Source organism: Mobula birostris, chromosome 6 (assembly GCF_030028105.1).
Source record: "Mobula birostris isolate sMobBir1 chromosome 6, sMobBir1.hap1, whole genome shotgun sequence".
Classification (NCBI taxonomy): domain Eukaryota; kingdom Metazoa; phylum Chordata; class Chondrichthyes; order Myliobatiformes; family Myliobatidae; genus Mobula; species Mobula birostris.
This window is the reverse complement of record NC_092375.1, coordinates 99,176,005-99,195,857: the sequence shown is the minus strand read 5'-3', so window position 1 is coordinate 99,195,857 and position 19,853 is coordinate 99,176,005. Positions and strand designations below refer to the sequence as shown.

Genomic DNA, 19,853 nt, shown 5'->3' with positions numbered 1-19,853 from the left:
GTCATTTGCGAATAGCGCCACCTTCTGTTCTGTTCCTGCCACCTTGATACCTTTTACAATTTCGCCCTGTCTTCTTAGCTGGGCAAGAGGTTCAATGTATAGTGCAAAAAGGAGAGAAGAAATTGGGCATCCCTGTCTCGTTCCTTGCTCTAAAATAAAAGTCAGAGAGGTCCCCAATCATCATAATTTGAGCTGTAGGGCTGTCATATAAAGTCTGGATTACTTCAATAAACTTTTCTTGAAACCAGAATCTTCTTAACACTCTGTACAGGAATACCCAACTAACTGAATCAAAAGTTTTCTCAGGGTCTAATCCCACTACCATTGTCTCTGTCCCATTCCTAATAACCTGTACTAGTATGTGTAAAGTTCTCCTTATGATGTCCTGAGTTTGACTTTGCTGAATGAATCTAGTCTGGCCTAAGTGGATGAGGCCAGGTAGAAGCTTTTCCAGTTTACAAGCTAATATAGATGTAAATAATTTGTAGTCCAAATTAACAACACTGATTGGCTAGTAATTACCACATTCTAGTTTACCCCTTTCTTTACCCCCTTATCTTTACCCCCTTTAGGAATACCGAGATAATTCCCTCTCTCCAGGAAGGTGGGATTTCTCCTTTCTGTAAGATCCAATTAAAGGTGTGAAGTAATAATGGAACTAACTGTGACTTCAGCAATTTGTACCACTCTGAGGTAAACCAATCAGAGCCTGGAGACTTTCCGGCCGTAAATCTAGGGATGGCCGTGTTCAGTTCTTTGCAGTTACTAGTTCTAATAGGCATTCATTTTGTAAATCTGTGAGCTTGGGTAGATCTAAAGAATTCAGGGAAGTGTCTATATAGGGCTCATTGGAGGCCCGGGGTTGAGAGTACAGCTGTCGATAATATGTTTCAAAACTCTCTTGAACTTTCCCTGTTGTATTCTCCACAAGCTTTGTTTTTGGACTCTTTATTTTATGAACTGTCTGCTTGTTGTTTACGTAACTTATATGCTAATATTCTAGCTGATTTTCCTCCCACTTCATAATTCTTTTGTCTCAGGTAAAGAAAGTTTCTTTGAATTTCCAATGTGTATTGAAATACCATCAATTTCACTTTGCACTTTCTTAATTTCCTGTTTTAAATTAGAACTAATTTTGTTGCTATCTACAACTTAAAGTTGTTTTAATTTTAGTCATAGTCATACTTTATTGATCCTGGGGGAAATTGGTTTTCGTTACAGGTGCACCATAAATAATAAATAGTAATAGAACCATAAATAGTTAAATAGTAATATGTAATTATGCCAGTAAATTATGAAATAAGTCCAGGACCAGCCTATTGGCTCAGGGTGTCTAACCCTCCAAGGGAGGAGTTGTAAAGTTTGATGGCCACAGGCAGGAATGACTTCCTATGATGCTCTGTGCTGCATCTCGGTGGAATGACTCTCTGGCTGAATGTAGTCCTGTGCCCACCCAGTACATTATGTAGTGGATGGGAGACATTGACCAAGATGGCTTGCAGCTTAGACAGCAGCCTCTTTTAATTTTTGTGCATTGAATTTTTTCATGTGTGTAATAATGGAAATAATTCCCCCCCCCCCCAGTACAGCTTTCAATGTATCCTTTAAGATCACTGGTGATGTTTCTCCCATGTCATAATGGTCTAAGTATTCTTTGATTTCTCTCCTTAATTTCTCCATTACTTTCGGGTAATTGAGTATATGTGAATTTAACCTCCATAGTGTTTTCCTTATTTTCCTTTCCAGAATTAGAGACATAGAGATTAGGCTATGGTCTGACAGATCAATTATTGCAATATTATGCTCTTTTATCCTGAATCTATCTGTGTTAAATATAAAAAAAAAGTCTATCCTTGAAAAAGCTGAATGAGGGAAAGAATAATTCACAGCTCCTCCATCAATGAATTCACAGAAACATAGAAACATAGAAAATAGGTGCAGGAATAGGTCATTCGGCCCTTCGAGCCTGCACCGCCATTCAGTATGATCATGGCTGATCATCCAACTCAGAACCCTGTACCTGCCTTATCTCCGTACCCCCTGATCCCTTTAGCCACAAGGGCCATATCTAACTCCCTCTTAAGTATAGCCAATGAACTGGCCTCAACTGTTTCCTGTGGCAGAGAATTCCACAGATTCACCACTCTCTGTGTGAAGAACTTTTTCCTCATCTTGATCCTAAAAGGCTTCCCCTTTATCCTTAAACTGTGACCCCTCGTTCTGGACTTCCCCAACATCGGGAACAATCTTCCTGCACCTAGCCTGTCCAATCCCTTTAGAATTTTATATATTTCAATAAGATTCCCCCCTCAATCTTCTAAATTCCAGCAAGTATAAGCTTAGTCGATCCAGTCTTTGAAAGTCCTGCCATCCCAGGAATTAATCTGGTGAACCTTCTTTGTACACCCTCTATGGCAAGAATGTCTTTCCTCAGATTAGGGGACCAAAACTGCACACAATACTCCAGGTGTGGTCTCACCAAGGCCTTGTACAACTGCAGTAGTACCTCCCTGCTCCTGTACTCGAATCCTCTTGCTATGAATGCCAGCATACCATTCGCCTTTTTCACTGCCTGCTGTACCTGCATGCCCACTTTCAATGACTGGTGTATAATGACACCCAGGTCTTGTTGCACCGCCCCTTTTCTGAATTGGCCACCATTCAGATAATAATCTGTTTTCCTGTTTTTGCCACCAAAGTGGATAATCTCACATTTATCCACATCAAATTGCATCTGCCATGAATTTGCCCACTCACCTAACCTATCCAAGTCACCCTGCATCCTCTTAGCATCCTCCTCACAGCTAACACTGCTGCCCAGCTTTGTGTCATCCGCAAACTTGGAGATGCTGCATTTAATTCCCTCATCTAAGTCATTAATATATATTGTAAACAACTGGGGTCCCAGCAGTGAGCCTTGCAGTACCTCACTAGTCACTGCCTGCCATTCTGAAAAGGTCCCGTTTATTCCCACTCTTTGCTTCCTGTCTGCCAACCAATTCTCTATCCACATCAATACCGTGTGCTTTAGGTTTGCACACTAATCTCCTGTGTGGACCTTGTCAAAAGCCTTTTGAAAATCTAAATATACCACATCCACTGGTTCTCCCCTATCCACTCTACTAGTTACATCCTCAAAAAATTCTATGAGATTCATCAGACATGATTTTCCTTTCACAAATCCATGCTGACTTTGTCCGATGATTTCACCGCTTTCCAAATGTGCTGTCATCACATCTTTGATAACTGTCTCTAGCATTTTCCCCACCACCGATGTTAGGCTAAGCGGTCTATAATTCCCTGGTTTCTCTCTCCCTCCTTTTTTAAAAAGTGGGGTTACATTAACCACCCTCCAATCCTCAGGAACTAGTTCAGAATCTAAAGAGTTTTGAAAAATTATCACTAATGCATCCACTATTTCTTGGGCTACTTCCTTAAGCACTCCAGGATGCAGACCATCTGGCCCTGGGGATTTATCTGCCTTTAATCCCTTCAATTTACTTAACACCACTTCCCTACTAACATGTATTTCCCTCAGTTCCTCCATCTCACTAGACCCTCGGTCCCCTACTATTTCCAGAAGATTATTTATGTCCTCCTTAGTGAAGACAGAACCAAAGTAGTTATTCAATTGGTCTGCCATCCTTGTTCCCCATGATCAATTCACCTTTTTCTGACTGTAAGGGACCTACATTTGTCTTAACCAATCTTTTTCTTTTCACATATCTATAAAAGCTTTTACAGTCAGTTTTTATGTTCCCTGCCAGCTTTCTTTCATAATCTTTTTACCCTTTCCTAATTAAGCCCTTTGTCCTCCTCTGCTGGACTCTGAATTTCTCCCAGTCCTCAGGAATGCTGCTTTTTCTGGCTAATTTGTATGTTTCTTCTTTAGAATTGATACTATCCCTAATTTCCCTTGTCAGCCACGGGTGCACTACCTTCCGTGGTTTATTCTTTTGCCAAACTGGATGAAGAATTGTTGTAGTTCATCCATGTGATCTTTAAATGCTTGCCATTGCATATCCACCGTCAACCCTTTAAGTATCATTTGTCGTCTATCTTAGCTAATTCACATCTCATACCTTCAAAGTTACCCTTCTTTAAGTTCAGAACCTTTGTTTCTGAATTAACTATGTCACTCTCCATCTTAATGAAGAATTCCACCATATTATGGTCACTCTTACCCAAGGGGCCTCTCATGACAGGATTGCTAATTAACCCTTCCTCATTGCTCGGTACCCAGTCTAGAATGGCCTGCTCTCTACAGGTTGGTTCAGAAAACCATCCCGCATACATTCCAAGAAATCCTTTTCCTCAGCACCTTTACCAATTTGGTTCACCCAATCTATATGTAGATTGAAGTCACCCATGATAACTGCTGTTCCTTTATTGCACGCATTTCTAATTTCCTGTTAAATGCCATCCCCAACCTCACTACTACTGTTAGGTGGCCTATACACAACTCTCACCAGCGTCTTCTGCCCCATAGTTATAGTCATACTTTATTGATCCTGGGGGAAATTGTTTTTCGTTACAGTTGCACCATAAATAATAAATAGTAATAAAACCATAAATAGTTAAATAGTAATATGTAAATTCTGCCAGGAAATAAGTCCAGGACCAGCCTATTGGCTCAGGGTGTCTGACCCTCCAAGGGAGGAGTTGTAAAGTTTGATGGCCACAAGCAGGAATGACTTCCTATGACGCTCTGTGTTGCATCTCGGTGGAATGAGTCTCTGGCTGAGTGTACTCCTGTGCCGAACCAGTACGTTATGTAGTGGGTGGGATGCAACTTGGACAGCATCCTCTCTTCAGACACCACCATCAGAGAGTCCAGTTCCATCCCCACAACATCACTGGCCTTACGAATGAGTTTGTTGATTCTGTTGGTGTCTGCTACCCTCAGCCTGCTGCCCCAGCACACAACAGCAAACATGATAGCACTGGCCACCACAAACTCGTAGAACATCCTCAGCATCGTCTGGCAGATGTTAAAGGACCTCAGTCTCCTCAGGAAATAGAGATGACTCTGACCCTTCTTGTAGACAGCCTCAGTGTTCTTTAACCAGTCCAGTTTATTGTCAATTCATATCCCCAGGTATTTGTAATCCTCCACCATGTCCACACTGCCCCCCTGGATGGGAATAGAGGTCACTGGCACCTTAGCTCTCCTCAGGTCTACCACCAGCTCCTGGTAATTCTGCTCACACCATGTGACAAAGTTTCCTACCGTAGCCCCATCTCAGCCTCATCTCCCTTGCTGATGCATCCAACTATGGCAGAGTCATCAGAAATCTGAAGATGACAAGACTCTGTGCAGTAGTTGAAGTCCGAGGTGTAAATGGTGAAAAGAAAGGGAGACAAGACAGTCCCCTGTGGAGCCCCAGTGCTGCTGATCACTCTGTCGGACACACAGTGTTGCAAGCACACGTACTGTGGTCTGCCAGTCAAGTAATCAAGAATCCATGACATCAGGAAAGCATCCACCTGCATCGCTGTCAGCTTCTCCCCCAGCAGAGCAGGGTGGATGGTGTTGAATGCACTGGAGAAGTCAAAAAACATGACCCTCACAGTGCTCACTGGCTTGTCCAGGTGGGCGTAGACACGGTTCAGCAGGTAGACGATGGCATCCTCAACTCCTAGTCGGGGCTGGTAGGCGAACTGGAGGGGATCTAAGTGTGGCCTGACCATAGGCCGGAGCAGCTCCAGAACAAGTCTCTCCAGGGTCTTCATGATGTGGGAGGTCAATGCCACTGGTCTGTAGTCATTGAGACCGCTGAGGCGTGGCGTTTTCAGCACAGGGACGAGGCAGGACGTCTTCCACAGCAAAGGAGCCCTCCGGAGCCTCAAGCTCAGGTTGAATACATGGGGAAGTACCCCACATAGCTGAGGGGCACAGGCTTTGAGCACCCTGGTACTGACATCATCCGGTCCTGCAGCCTTGCTTGGGTTGAGACGTTTCAGCTGTCTTCTGACCTGTTCAGCTGTGAAGCCCACTGTGGTGGTTTTGTGTGGGGAAGGGGTATAGTCATGAGAGCAGGGTGGGGGACCCTTAGTGTTACGCAGCTCTACCCATATCGATTCCACATCCTCCCGGCTAATGTCCTTCCTTTCTATTGCATTAATCTCCTCTCTAACCAGCAATGCTACCTCACCTCCTTTTCTTTAATGTCTATCCCTCCTGAATATTGAGTATCCCTGAATGTTGAGCTCCCATCCTTGGTCACCCTGGAGCCATGTCTCTGTGATCCCAACTATATCATAGTCATTAATAACAATCTGCACTTTTAATTCATCCACCTTGTTATGAATGCTCCTTGTATTGACACACAAAGCCTTCAGGCTTGCTTTTACAACACTCTTAGCCCTTAGACAATTATGTTGAAAAGTGGCCCTTTTTGATTTTTGCCCTGGATTTGCCGGCCTGCCACTTTTACTGTTCACCTTAATACTTTTTGCTTCTACCCTCATTTTACACCCCTCTGTCTCTCTGCACTTGTTCCCCTGCCACATTAGTTTAAATCCTCCTGAACAACAGTAGCAAATGCTCCCCCTAGGACATTGGTTCCAGTCCAGCCCAGGTGCAGACTGTCCTGTTTGTACCGGTCCCACCTCCTCCAGAACTGGTTCCAATGCCCCAGAAATTTGAATCCCTCCCCCTTGCACCATTTTCACTTTCCTAGTCAGAGGTTTATTCTGAATAACTGTTCTTGAAGAGACGAATGCAGGGTTTAACTTAATATTAAAATCCCCTCCGCAGATTACTAACCCTTGGGAGCTGACCATTAGGTCAAAAATGTGTCTATAGAATGACCATTCACAACCTGGTGGAGCATTCAACAATGTTATTTCAGTACCTTCTATTCTTCCTGTAATTTTTACAAATCGTCCATCTTTAGTCTCTGAAATATGTTCATAATTAAGAGCACTTGATATTAAAGTAGCTACTCCTCTTTTGTGGCCCAATTTATATGATGAATAAAATACATGTTTAAAGCCCATTCTTTTTAGTTTTGCATGTTCGGACTGGCTCATGCGCGTTTCCGGAAGGAAAGCTATTTGTGCCCTCTCTTTTTTCAATTTAGACATAATGTTATTTCTCTGGTTGGCTGCCGGTTACCAGTGGTGTTCCACAGGGGTCCATGTTGGGGCCGCTTCTTTTTACATTGTACATCAGTGATCTGGATTATGGAATAGATGGCTTTGTGGCTAAGTTTGCTGACGATTCGAAGATAGGTGGAGGGGCCAGTAGTGCTGAGGAAACAGAGAGTCTGCAGAGAGACTTGGATAGATTAGAAGAATGGGCAAAGAAGTGGCAAACGAAATACAATGTTGGAAAGTGTATGGTTATGCACTTTGGCAGAAGAAATAAACGGGCAGACTATTATTTAGATGGGGAAAGAATTCAAAGTTCTGAGATGCAACGGAACTTGGGAGTCCTCATACAGGATACCCTCCAGGTTGAGTCGATGGTGAAGAAGGCGAATGCAATGTTGGCTTTCATTTCTAGAAGAATAGAGTATAGGAGCAGGGATGTGATGTTGAGGCTCTATAAGGCACTGGTGAGACCTCACTTGGAGTACTGTGGGCAGTTTTGGTCTCCTTATTTAAGAAAGGATGTGCTGACGTTGGAGAGGGTACAGAGAAGAGTCACTAGAATGATTCCAGGAATGAGAGGGTTAACATATGAGGAATGTTTGTCTGCTCTTGGACTGTATTCCTTGGAGTTTAGAAGAATGAGGGGAGACCTCATAGAAACATTTCGAATGTTGAAAGGCATGGACAGAGTGGATGTGGCAAAGTTGTTTCCCATGATGGGGGAGTCTAGTACGAGAGGGCATGACTTAAGGATTGAAGGGCGCCCATTCAGAACAGAAATGCGAAGAAATATTTTTCGCCAGAGGGTGGTGAATCTATGGAATTTGTTGCCATGGGTGGCAGTGGAGGCCAAGTCATTGGGTGTGTTTAAGGCAGAGATTGATAGGTATCTGAGTCGCCAGGGCATCAAAGGTTATGGTGAGAAGGCAGGGGAATGGGACTAAATGGGAGAATGGATCAGCTCATGATAAAATGGCAGAGCAGACTCGATGGGACGAACAGCCAACTTCTGCTCCTTTGTCTTATTGTCTTAATTGGGTTCAAAACACCAGTTACATTATAGGAAATTTTTTTTAGCAGTTCAATTTGCATTTTTCTGTAATAGAAAAAAAACACTCTCCTTTTCTAAACCAACAGAAAGCAATCCCTTCTCAACAGTAAACCAGAATATAAAACCAAGCCCTAGGCATTTTTGAACATAGAACATTTGAAAATTTTTCCCGACTTCCAACAGTGAGGCCTGAGCACTGACCTGCCTCAGTTCAGAGGGATAACCCCTATCTCCAGTCTGTGTTAGAGGGCCCCCCGCAGTGTGAACAGTCATAGAGAATTCTCTCCTTTTTATGTCTCGACCATATTGCTATCATTCAAGTTATTCTGTCAAGATTATTTTCAATTATCAGCTTTCATTTTACCTTTAAATATGATTTACTCTTTTCAGACATTTCTCAATTATTCTGCACTCTCTGTACGTTCGCGTCTGAATACTTGCAGCTTTTCCTTATAACTTGACACTCTGGTTCTAGTGGAGCGTCCTTGCCGCACTGGCTGCCATGTCGACCGCCAAATCTTCTCCAGTAACGACTCCGGTTGGGTGATAATTTTTATGGGTAGCCCCCGAACTACTAGATCCAACGTTGCCTCTTCCACTGTAGCGTAGATTTTTGTCCCTTTGTCGTAAAAGACTCTTAGCCGAGCTGGATACAGGGTCTGAAATCTGATGTTGTTTTCCTTCAGGACCCTCCGCGTTTCTGCGTATTCCTTCCATCTGGCAAGGATCCCCGATGCGTAATCGTGGTCTAAACTGGTTTTCCAGTGGTTCCACATGAAGCCTTTCCTTTGCCATGCCATCTTAAGCACTTCTTCCTTCATTTTGCAAATGAGAAGTCTGACTAAAATTGATCTGAGCTGGGCATCTGCCGGGGGTTGTGGTGCCAACGCACAGTGGGCCCTTTCTATCTGTAGGTCTTTTGAGTCTGGTATGTCAAGGTTCTCTCTAAGCAGCTTCTCCACGAAGGGAATCACCAGTCCGGGTTTACCTTCAGCTCCTTCGGGAACTCCATAGATCCTCACATTTTCCCTTCTTGAGCGGCCTTCTTGGTCTATTAACTTCCACTGGAGCTGTTCTTGTAGCTTCAGCATTTCTCCTATCGCCTCCTCTGCGTTTTGCAGCCTCTCCTCAGTCCCTACAATCCTCACTTCGGCTTCATCTAACCTCAGATTAGTTTTTCCTATTTCTCCGTTAATATCTTCCAGCTGTTTGTTGATATCTTGTCAGAAATCACAAATTTCTCTAAGAATCAAAGTCAGATTCACCAATTCTTCCACATTATCTCCATCCTGGCTAGCCGTGGGGGAACTACGCCCCTCATCTTGCTGTGTCTTTTTATATTTATCAGCCTTCTGAGCGGACTTTTCATTCTTCTACTTGCCCCTTTTTATTGATATAGTTATGCAATACTAAATATTTGTCTAATTTCAACTTTGGGGCAGTTTACATTCTTTTTTGTCGAGAGACCTTTTCCTACGCTGCCATTCTTTTGGTGACCCCAATAAAATTCATTTTAATGAGCAAAACATTTTAAAGCTAAATTTTCTATCCAGGCAGATGTGAAGTGTACCTCTCTGTTGTTAACATTGTTGCTGTTGGGTATCAGCATGTCTTGATTAAGATTCTTCATCTTTAAATGGCTAATTACTGTCTTCTTCTCCAGTTGCCTTTTCTCATTGACGCTAATTTCCCTGTGATCCCTGAGAAGAAGTCTATCTTTGGCCACTCAATGGGCGGTCATGGAGCTCTAGTGTGTGCCTTGAAAAACCCTGGAAAGTACAAGGTATGAACACTCTAGCCTTTGGTATAAAGTAAACAGGTTCTGCAAACCCATCAATCCTTGGATAGCATGGGGTACCTCCTTACCACAGTTGTTGCTATATTGTGAAACATAACAGCAGTTTTCAGTAATACAAGAGGTGAGAGGGGTTAAGTTCAAAGGGGTTTTTTTTAACACACAGATTGGGGGGGGGGGGTCCTGGAATGCATTGCCTGATGAGGTAGTGGAGGCAAACACAATGGGGCACTCAAGAGACTCTTGGGCACATGAATGTGCAAGAAATGTAAAGATATGGACATTGTGTAGACAGAGGAGATTTGTTTAGTTGGACATTTAATCAGTTCAGTACAACATTGTGGACTGAAAGACCTGTTCCTGTGCTTTGCACATTGCCGTTTGTACACTGACCTTTCGTCTTTTGGGTTGAAATGGAGCAGGCTTATGATTTCTCGGGGTTAGAACCTTTAAACAAAGTTTGCGCCTGGACAATGGCTATCTGGCCCCTCCTTTGATAGGGCTGACGAACTGAAATCTCCCTATGTTGTGTGCTGCCTAGTTAGTGTGATCAAGTCGTAAAGCACAGAGATAGGCCCTTCTCACTGCGTTTCTGCTGACCATCAGCCACATTAACCCCATTTCATTTTCCTCACGTTCCAATTAACTGGCTCCCCCCACCCCAGATTCCACAATTCACCTACATGCTAGGGACAACTTACACTGGCCAATTAAACTACTGATCTTTGGGATATGTCAGAAAATCAGAACAAGCATTGAAGGCACAGGCAAAACTGCAATGTAAGCAATTAGTGCAATGTTTTACAGCGCTGCCTGTAAAATCAATTAGGGTTCAATTCCTGCTGCTACATGTAAGCTACATGTACATTTTCCCTGTGACCATGCGGGTTTCTTCTAGGTGCTTCAATTTCCTCCTATATTCCAAAGATGTGGATAAGGGTTAATAAGACGTGGGCATGCTGTGTTGCCGCTGGAAGCATGGCAACAATACAAGGATGATTCCGGGAATGAAGGGGTTAACATAGGAGGAGCATTTGGCAACTGTGAGCCTGTACTCGCTGGAATTCAGAAGAATATGGGTGGGTGGGGGGCGGTATCTCATTGAAACCTACCGAATGTTGAAAGGACGAGATAAGGTGGATGTGGAGCGAGTGTTTCCTATGGTGGGGGTGTCTAGAACTAGAGGGCACAGCCTCAAAACTGAGAGGTGATCTTTTACAACAAAGTAAGGAGGAATATTGTTTTCAGCCAAACAGTGATGAATCTGGAATGCTCTGCCACAGATTGCGGTAGAGGCCAAGTCCATGTTCAAAGTGGAAGTTGATAGATTCCTGATCAGTTGGATATGGTGAGAGGGCAGGTGTATGGGGTCAAGTGGGATCCAGGATGAGTCATGATGGAATGGCAGAGTAGACTTGATGGGCTGAATGGCCTAATTCTGCTCCTATGTCTAATGTTGTTGTGGTCTAACAATTGTGGGCTGCCTCCAGCATATCCTTGGACTCCATTAGTTGCAAACACAAACAACACATTTCATTGTATGTTTTGATGTACATGTAACAAATAAATCTAATCTTTAAACTAATCAGCTAGGGAAACTTATTTTCCTGTTTCAAATGTCAATGTTTACATTTGTGTTTGCATCAACAGATTCAGATTTATTTAACATTGAAATGCGTCATTTGTTTTACCAATACACTTAGAGGAGTGCTGGGAGCAGCCCACAAGTATCATAACACATTCTAGTGCCCACACGCTGTGCAGTAAAACACAGATCAGAACAAAACAAGCCCCCTTTTATCCCACTCCCACACAACCACAGCCCTCCTCCGACTCTCCCTCTCCCACTATCCCATTCCAACTCTCCCATTCCCACTCTCTCCCTCTCAGATTCCCATTCTCCCTATCCCACTCTCACACTCTCTCCCCCGCTCCCCTCTCCCCCTCCCCTCCCCTTCCCACCTTCTCTCCCCCTCTCCCCATCACCCTCCTGCTCTCCCCCTCTCCCTCTCCCACTCTCTCCCTCTTCCACTCTCCCCATCACCCTCCCCCTCTCCACCTCTCCCACTCTCTCCCAGTCCCACTCTCCCACTCTCCCCCTTTATCACTCCCCCTCTACCACTCCCCCTCTCCCACTCTCTGGCTCCCCCACTCCCCCTCCCACTCTCCCAGTCTCCCCCTCTCCCACTCACCCCCCCCTTCCCATCAACCACTCTCCCCCCTCCCACTCCCCCGATATCCCTCTCCCCCTCACCCCCTCAATCCCTCAACCCCTCTCCCCCTCTCCCGCTCTCCCTCTCTCCCTCTCCAGCTCCCCCATCTCCCGCTCCCCACTCTCCCACTCTCCATCTCCCGCTCTCCCTCACCCTCTCCCCCTCTCCCCCTCTCCCCCTCCCCCCTCTCCCCCTCTCCCCCTCCCTCCCCTCCCCCCTTTCCCACTCCACTCTCCCCTCCCCCTCCCCCTCAGACTCTCTCCCTCTCCCACACCCACTCACCCTCTCCCACTTGCCCTCTCCCACCCCCACTCCCCCTCTCCCTCTGCTCCTCTCCCACTCTTCCACTCCGACGCACACTCTCCCACCCCTGCTCCCATTCCCACTCCCCCACTTTCCCCCTCTCCCCTTCTTCCTCTGCTCCTATCCCCCTCTCCCTCTGCTCCTCTCCCCCTCCCTCTGCTCCACTCCCCTCACCCTCTGCTCCTCTCCTCTCCCCCCCACTCCCCCTCCCACTCTCTCCCTCTCCCTCTGCTCCTCTCCCCCACTCCCCTTCTCTCCCACTCTCCCTCTGCCCCACTCTCTCTCTCCCCCATTCTCCCTCTCTCCCACTCTCCCTCTCCCCCGCTCCCCCTCTCCCACTCCAACTCCCCGTCTCTTCCTCTCCCACTCTCCCCCACTATCATTCTCCCTTTTCCAATCTCCCACTCTCCCTCTCCCCCTCCCACTCTCCCGCTCCCCCTCCCCCTCACCTCCCCTCCCTCCTCTCCATCTCTCACCCCCTTCCCTCTCCCCCTCTCTCCCACTATCCCCCACTCCCATTCTCCCTTTTCCAATCTCCCCCTCTCTCTCCCCCTCCCCTTCTCCCTCTCCATCTCTTCCCCTCCCACTCCCCTTTTTCCCCTCTCCCCCTCTCCAACCCTCCTCCACTCCCACTCTCCCTTTTCCTCTCTCCCCCTCTCCAACTCTCCTCCACTCCCACTCTCCCTCTCTTCCTCTCCCACTCTCCCCCACTCCCATTCTCCCTTTTCCAATCTCCCGCACTCCCACTCTCCTTCTCCCTCTCCTTCCCCTTCTCCCTCTCCCGCTCTCTCCCTCCCCCTCTCCCACTACCATTCTCCCTTTTCCCTTCTACCCCTCCCCCACTCCCACTCACACTTTTTCCCTCTCCTGCTTTCCCTCTTCCACTCTCCCACTCTCCCTCTCCCACTTTCCCTCACCCTCCCTCTCCCCCTCTCCCCCCTCCCCCTCTCCCCGACTCCCACTCTCCCTTTTCCCCTCTTCCTCTCCCACCCTCCCCGACTCCCACTCTCCCACTCTCCCTCTCTCCCTCTCTCCCTCTCTCCCTCTCCCTCTCCCTTCTCCCCTCTCCTCTCTCCCTTCTCCCCTCTCCTCTCTCCCTTCTCCCCTCTCTCCCTTCTCCCCTCTCCTCTCTCCCTTCTCCCTTCTCCTCTCTCCCCTCTCCCCCTCTCCCACCCTCCCCCACTCCCACTCTCCCATCTCTCTCTCCCCCCTCTCTCTCCCCCTCCCCTCTCCCTTCTCCCCACTCCCCCTCCCCCTCCCCTCTCCCCCTCCCCCTCCCATCTCCCCCTTCCCTCTCCATATTTCCCACTCTCCCACTGTGCCCTCTCCCACTCTCCCACTCTTCCCTCTCCCACTCTCCCCCTCCCAGTCTCCCTCTCTCCCCCTCCACCTCTCCTTTCCCCCTCTCCCTCTCCCCCTCCCCCTCTCCCTCTCCCACTCCCCTCGCATTCCCTCTCCCACCTCCCCCACCCCATCCCCCTCTCGCCCTCTCCACCTCCCCTCTCCACTTTCCCTCTCCCTCTGCTCCTCTTCCTCTCTCCCACTCCCACTCTGCCACTCTCCCTCTCCCCCTCTCCCACTCCCACTCTCCGTCTCTTCCTCTTCCACTCCCCCCCACTCCCATTCTCCCTTTTCCAATCTCCCGCTCTCGCTCCCCCTCCCCATCTCCCCCTCCCCCTCTCCTCCTCTCCCCCTCTCCCCCTCTCCCCCTCTCCCCCTCTCCCCCTCCCCCTCCCCCTCCCCCTCTCCCCCTCTCCCCCTCCCCTCTCCCCTCTCTCCTCTCCCCTCTCCCCTCTCCCCTCTCCCCTCTCCCCCTCTCCCCTCTCCCCTCTCCCCTCTCCCCTCTCCCCCTCTCCTCCTCTACCCCTCTCCCCTCTCTCCTCTCCCCTCTCCCCTCTCCCCCTCTCCCCTCTCCCCTCTCCCCTCTCCCCCTCTCCTCCTCTACCCCTCTCCCCCTCTCTCCCTCTTCTACTGTCCCTCTCCCACTCTCACCCTTTACCACACCTCCTCTCCCACTCCCCCTCGCCCTCGCCCACTCTCTCACTCTGACGCACACTCTCCCACACTGCTCCCATTCCCACTGCCACACTCTCCCTCCCCAACTCTCCCCCTCTCTCCCTCTCTCCCTCTCTCCCACTCTGCCACTCTCTCCCCCTCTCCCGCTCCCACTCTCCGTCTCTTCCTCTCCCACTCCCATTCTCCCTTTTCCAATCTCCCGCTCTCGCTCCCCCTCCCCCTCCCCTCCCCTCTCCCTCTCTCCCCCTCTGCCCTCTCCCCTCTCCCCCTCTCTTCCAGTCTCCCTCTTCTACTGTCCCTCTCCCACTCTCCCCCTGCCCCTTTCCCAGACTCTCCAACTGTCCCAATCCCAATCCTGCTCCCCTTCTCCTCCTCTCTCCCTGTCCCCCTCTCCTTCTCTCCCACTACCCCATTCTCTCTCCCCCTCTCCCACTCTCCCTCTCCCTCTCTCTCTTCCACTCTCTCTCTCCCACTCTCCCTTTCCCCCTCTGTCCCTCTCTCCCCCTCTCCCGCTCTCACCCTCCCCCCTGCCCCTCTTCCTCTCCAACTCTGCCCCACTCCACTCCCTTTTTGCACTCTCCCATATTCCCTCTCCCCCTCTCCCACTCCCACTCTCCGTCTCTTCCTCTCCCATTCTCCCCCACTATCATTCTCCCTTTTACAATCTCCCACTCTCCCTCTCCCACTCTCCTTCTCGCACTCTCCCTCTCTCACTCTCCCCCTCCCACTCTCCCCCTCCCCTCTCTGTCTCCCTCTCCATCTCCCACCCCGCTCCCTCTCCCCCTCTCTCCCACTATCCCCCACTCCCATTCTCCCTTTTCCAATCCCTCTCTCCCTCTCTCCCTCTCTCCCTCTCTCCCTCTCTCCCTCTCTCCCTCTCTCCCTCTCTCCCTCTCTCCCTCTCTCCCTCTCTCCCTCTCCCCCTCACCCCCTCCCCCTCTCTCCCCTCTCTCCCCTTCTCCGTCTATCTGTCTTTCCCCCTCCCACTCTCCCTTTCCCCTCTCCCCCTCTCCAGCCCTCCTCCACTCCCACTCTCCCTCTTCCTCTCCCACTCTCCCCGACTCCCATTCTCCCTTTTCCAACCTCCCACTCTCCCACTCTCCCTCACCCACTCTCCCACTCTCCTTCTTCTCCCTCTCCCCCTCCCCCTCCCACTTTCTCCCACTCCCACTCTCCTTTCCCCTCTACCCCTCTCCCACCCTCCCCCACTCCCACTCTCCCTTTTCCCCTCTGCTGCTCTCCTTCTCCCACTCTCCCTCTATCACTTTCCCATTGTCCCCCTCTGCCTCTCCCCCTCTCCCCCTCTCCCCCTCTCCCCCTCTCCCCTCTCCCCTCTCCTCCCCTCCCCTCTCCTCCCCTCCCCTCTCCCCTCTCCCCCCTCCTCTCCCACTCTCCCTCTCTCATACTGCTTCTCACCCTCTCCCTCTAGTGCTGTCCCTCTCTCTCTCCCTCTCCATCTCTCCCTCTCTCCAGTTCTCCCCCTCTCACTCTCCTTCTCCCGCTCTCCCCCCCACTCCAACTCTCCCTCTCTTCCTCTCCCACTCTCGCGCTCTCTCTCTCTCCCGCTCTCCCTCTTCCCCTCTTCCACTTTCTTTTCCTCTCCCACTCTCCCGCTCTCCTTCTCCCGCTCTCCCTCTTCCACTCTCCCTCTCTTCCTCTCCCACTCTCCGGCTCTCCTTCTCCCCCTCTCCCCCTCTCCCCCTGTCCCCCTCTCCTCCTCTCCTCCTCTCCCCCTCTCCCCTCCCCCCTCTCCCCCCTCTCTCCCCTTCATCTATCCATCTTTCCCCCTCCCACTCTCCCTTTTCCCCTCTCCCCCTCTGCAGCCCTTCTCCACTCCCACTCTCCCTCTCCCCTCCCCCTCTCCCGCTTTCTCCCACTCCCACTCTCCCTTTTCCCCTCTACCCCTCTACCACCCTCCCACTCTCCCTTTTCCCCTCTGCTGCTCTCCCTCTTCCACTTTCCCACTCTCCCTCTATCACTTTCCCACTCTCCCACTCTCCCTCTGCCTCTCTCCCTCTCCCCCTCTCCCCATCTCCCCCTCTCCCCATCTCCCCCCTCCCCTCTCCCCCCTCCCCTCTCCCCCCTCCCCTCTCCCCTCTCCCCTCTCCCCTCTTCTCTCTCCCCTCCTCCCCTCTCCCCTCTCCTCCCCTCCCCTCTCCCCTCTCTCCCCTCCTCTCCCACTCTCCCTCTCTCAAACTGCTTCTCACCCTCTCCATCTCTCCCTCTCTCCAGTTCTCCCACTCTCACTCTCCTTCTCCTGCTCTCCCCCCCTCCCACTCCAACTCTCCCTCTCTTCCTCTCCCACTCTCGCGCTCTCTCTCTCCCGCTCTCCCTCTTCCCCTCTTCCACTTTCTTTTCCACTCTCCCGCTCTCCCTCTTCCACTCTCCCTCTCTTCCTCTCCCACTCTCTGGCTCTCCTTCTCCCCCTCTCCTCCTCTCCCCCTCTCTCCCTCTCCCCCTCTCCCCCTCTCCCCCTCTCCCCCTCTCCCCCTCTCCCCCTCTCCCCCTCTCCTCCTCTCCTCCTCTTCCCCCTCCCCTTCTCCCCCTCTCCCCGTCACCCTCTCAGCCTCTCACCCTCCCCCTCTTCCCTCTCCACTCTGCATCACTCCCACTCTCCCTTTTCGCACTCTCCTACTCTCCCTTTTCGCACTCTCCTACTCTCCCTTTTCCCCTCTCTCGCTCCCACCTCTCCCTCTCTCCCTCTCCTTCTCCCAGACTCCTCCTCTCCCTGACCCACTCGCCCTCTCCCCCTCCTCCTCCCACTCTCCCCCTCTCCCACTCTCACTCTCCTACTCCCACTCCCCCAATCCCCCTCTCCCTGTCCTCCTCTCCAACTCTCACTCTCTGACTCCAACTTTCCCACTCTCCCTCTCCCCCTCTCCCCCCTCCCTCTCCCCCACCTCTCCCACTCTCTCTCTCCCACTCCCCATCTCCCTGTCCCCCTCTCCCCCTCTCCCCCTCCTCCCGTGTTCCTCTCCCGCTCTCCCACTCTCCCACTCTGCCCCACTCCCACTCTCCATTTTTGCACTCTCCCCCTCTCCCGCTCCCCACTCTCCCTCTCCCTCTCCCAGACTCCCCTCTTGCTCTCCCCCTCTCCACCTCTCCCCTCTCCACCTCTCCCCCTCCTTCTCCCACTCTCCCTCTCCCATTCTCCTTCTCTTCTTCTCCCTCTCTCCCCCTCTCAACCTCTCCCCCCACCCCTCTCCCACTCCCACTCTCCCTCTCTTCCTCTCCCACTCTCGCACTCTCCTTCTCCCACTCTCCCTTCCCCCTCTCTCGCTCTCCCTTTTCCACTCTCTGGCTCTCCTTCTGCTCTCCCTCTTCCACACTCCCTCTCCCACTATCCCTATCCCCCCTCCCCATTTCCCCCTTCCCCATCTCCCCCTCTCCCCATCCCCCTCTTCCCTCTCCCCTCTGCCCCACTAGCACTCTCCCTTTTCATACTCTCCTACTCTCTCTGTCCCTCTCCCGCTCCACGCTCTCCCTCTCCCACTCTCCCTCTCCCACTTCCACTCTCTCCCCCACTCCCACTTCCCCCTTCCTCTGCCACTCTCCCTCTCCCATTCTCTCCCCATCTCTCTCTCTCTCTCTCTCTCTCTCTCTATCTCTCTCTCCACCCCCCCCCCACACTCTCCCACACTCCCAGGTTTTATCTTTTGCACTGTACTGTAATTTGTGGGGATATGCCGAGTGGATGTGATCAATATTGTTGCGATTTTTTTCTTGTTCTTTCTGGAATTGTGCTCTTCTGACCTTTCCCTCATTGAGAATATGGAACAGTACAGCACAGAAACAGGCCCTTCAGCCCACAGTGTCTTTGCTCAGCATGATACAATATTAAATGACTCCCTTCAGCCTGCATGGGATCCATATCCCAGCTTGGTGGCACATCTGTCTAAAAACTCTTGAATGCCACTTTTGTATCTGCTTCCATCACCAACCATGGCAGCCTGTTCCAGACACCTCGCAGTCTGTATTAAAAAAATGCCCAGCACATCTTCTTTAAACTTTTGCCCTCTCACCTTAAAGCAATATTCTTATGTATGTGCCATTTCCATACTGTTTTTGTACTGTCTACTCAATGCCTCTATAATTTAACAACTCTTCTATTAGGTCTCCCCTCAGCCTCTGACTTTCTAGAGAAAACACAAGTTTGTCCAACCTCTCCTCATAGCTCACACCTTCTAATCTAGGCAGCATCTTGGTAAACCTCTTTTGCACACATTCCAAAACCTTCACACCCTTCCTGTAATGGTGTGTCAAGAACTGCATGCAATATTCTACGTGGTGTCTAACTAAGTTCTATAGAGCTACACCATGACTTCCAGACTCTCATGCTTATTTGCCCTGACCAACGAAGAGAAGCAAGTCATCTTTATCACTCTGAATGCTTGTGTTGCCACATTCAGGGAGCTGTGGACTTGGACCCGAAAATCTCTCTACACATTAATGCTGTTAAAAGTCCTGCCATCAACTGTGTACATTTGACTTCCCAAACTGCAACACCTCACACTGATTTACACTCGTCATTGATTTACACATTTATATTGGATGTCGTCTGTCATGCAAATACCCAGACTTTCTCTTCAGGAAATGATCTTGTTGCTATAGTAAGCAACAATTTTCACCAATGTACATAGAGATACACATCCAACAGCAGATGATGTGAGGACAGCCTCTTATTGCATGAAGCAGGTGTAGTCACACTCAAGATATGGTCCTGAACCCCGCATCTCAGCACCAAGTGGCTGCACTCATCCTTGTCGAGACTTTGTATGCAGCACTGTACCTCGCCACCTCTCCACATCCTACCACAGAGCAGTTAGATCACTTGAACCTGGTTGTTGCTGCAAGACAGTGGTGGTGGTGGACCACGCTGAAGGTGTCCTTCCCTAGTCCTTAAATGCCGAAAGCTGCTGGTTAGAGCTGACAGAATGCAGAACGAAAATAGTACATTATTAACAACAATTATAAACATTATTTAAAGAAAAAGACTTAAAACATTTGCAACTTTATGAACTACAAATACGAACTATTCTAGCAAGTGTTAATATCAGAAACATATAAAACCTCCAAAAAAGTACCAAATCTCTACATGCTGCCTTAGGTAACAACTGTCAAAGTTCAAAGGTTCAAAGGACCAATTTAATGTCAGAGAAATGTATACAATACACATCCTGAAATGCTTTTTCTTCACAAACATCCACGAAAACAGAGAAGTGCCCCAAAGAATGAACAATAGTTAAATGTAACCCCAAAGTCTCCCCAGCTCCCCTCCCTCCTGCATGTAAGCGGCAGTGATCAACAATCCGCCCCCCCCCCCCACACCGGCAAAAAATACAGCAATCATCGGCACCACCACCGAGCACTCAAGCGT

At 49.8% G+C, this 19,853-nt stretch overlaps 1 protein-coding gene across 1 annotated transcript in view; it reads left to right on the top strand.

The window, feature by feature from the left end:
* esd (esterase D/formylglutathione hydrolase) overlaps positions 1-19,853 on the top strand; it is a 99,531-nt gene that overhangs the window by 66,651 nt on the left and 13,027 nt on the right. The window contains exon 6 of the mRNA XM_072260930.1: positions 9,813-9,932. Coding sequence (XP_072117031.1) covers positions 9,813-9,932 — 120 coding nt within the window. The remainder of the gene's footprint in view (positions 1-9,812; positions 9,933-19,853) is intronic.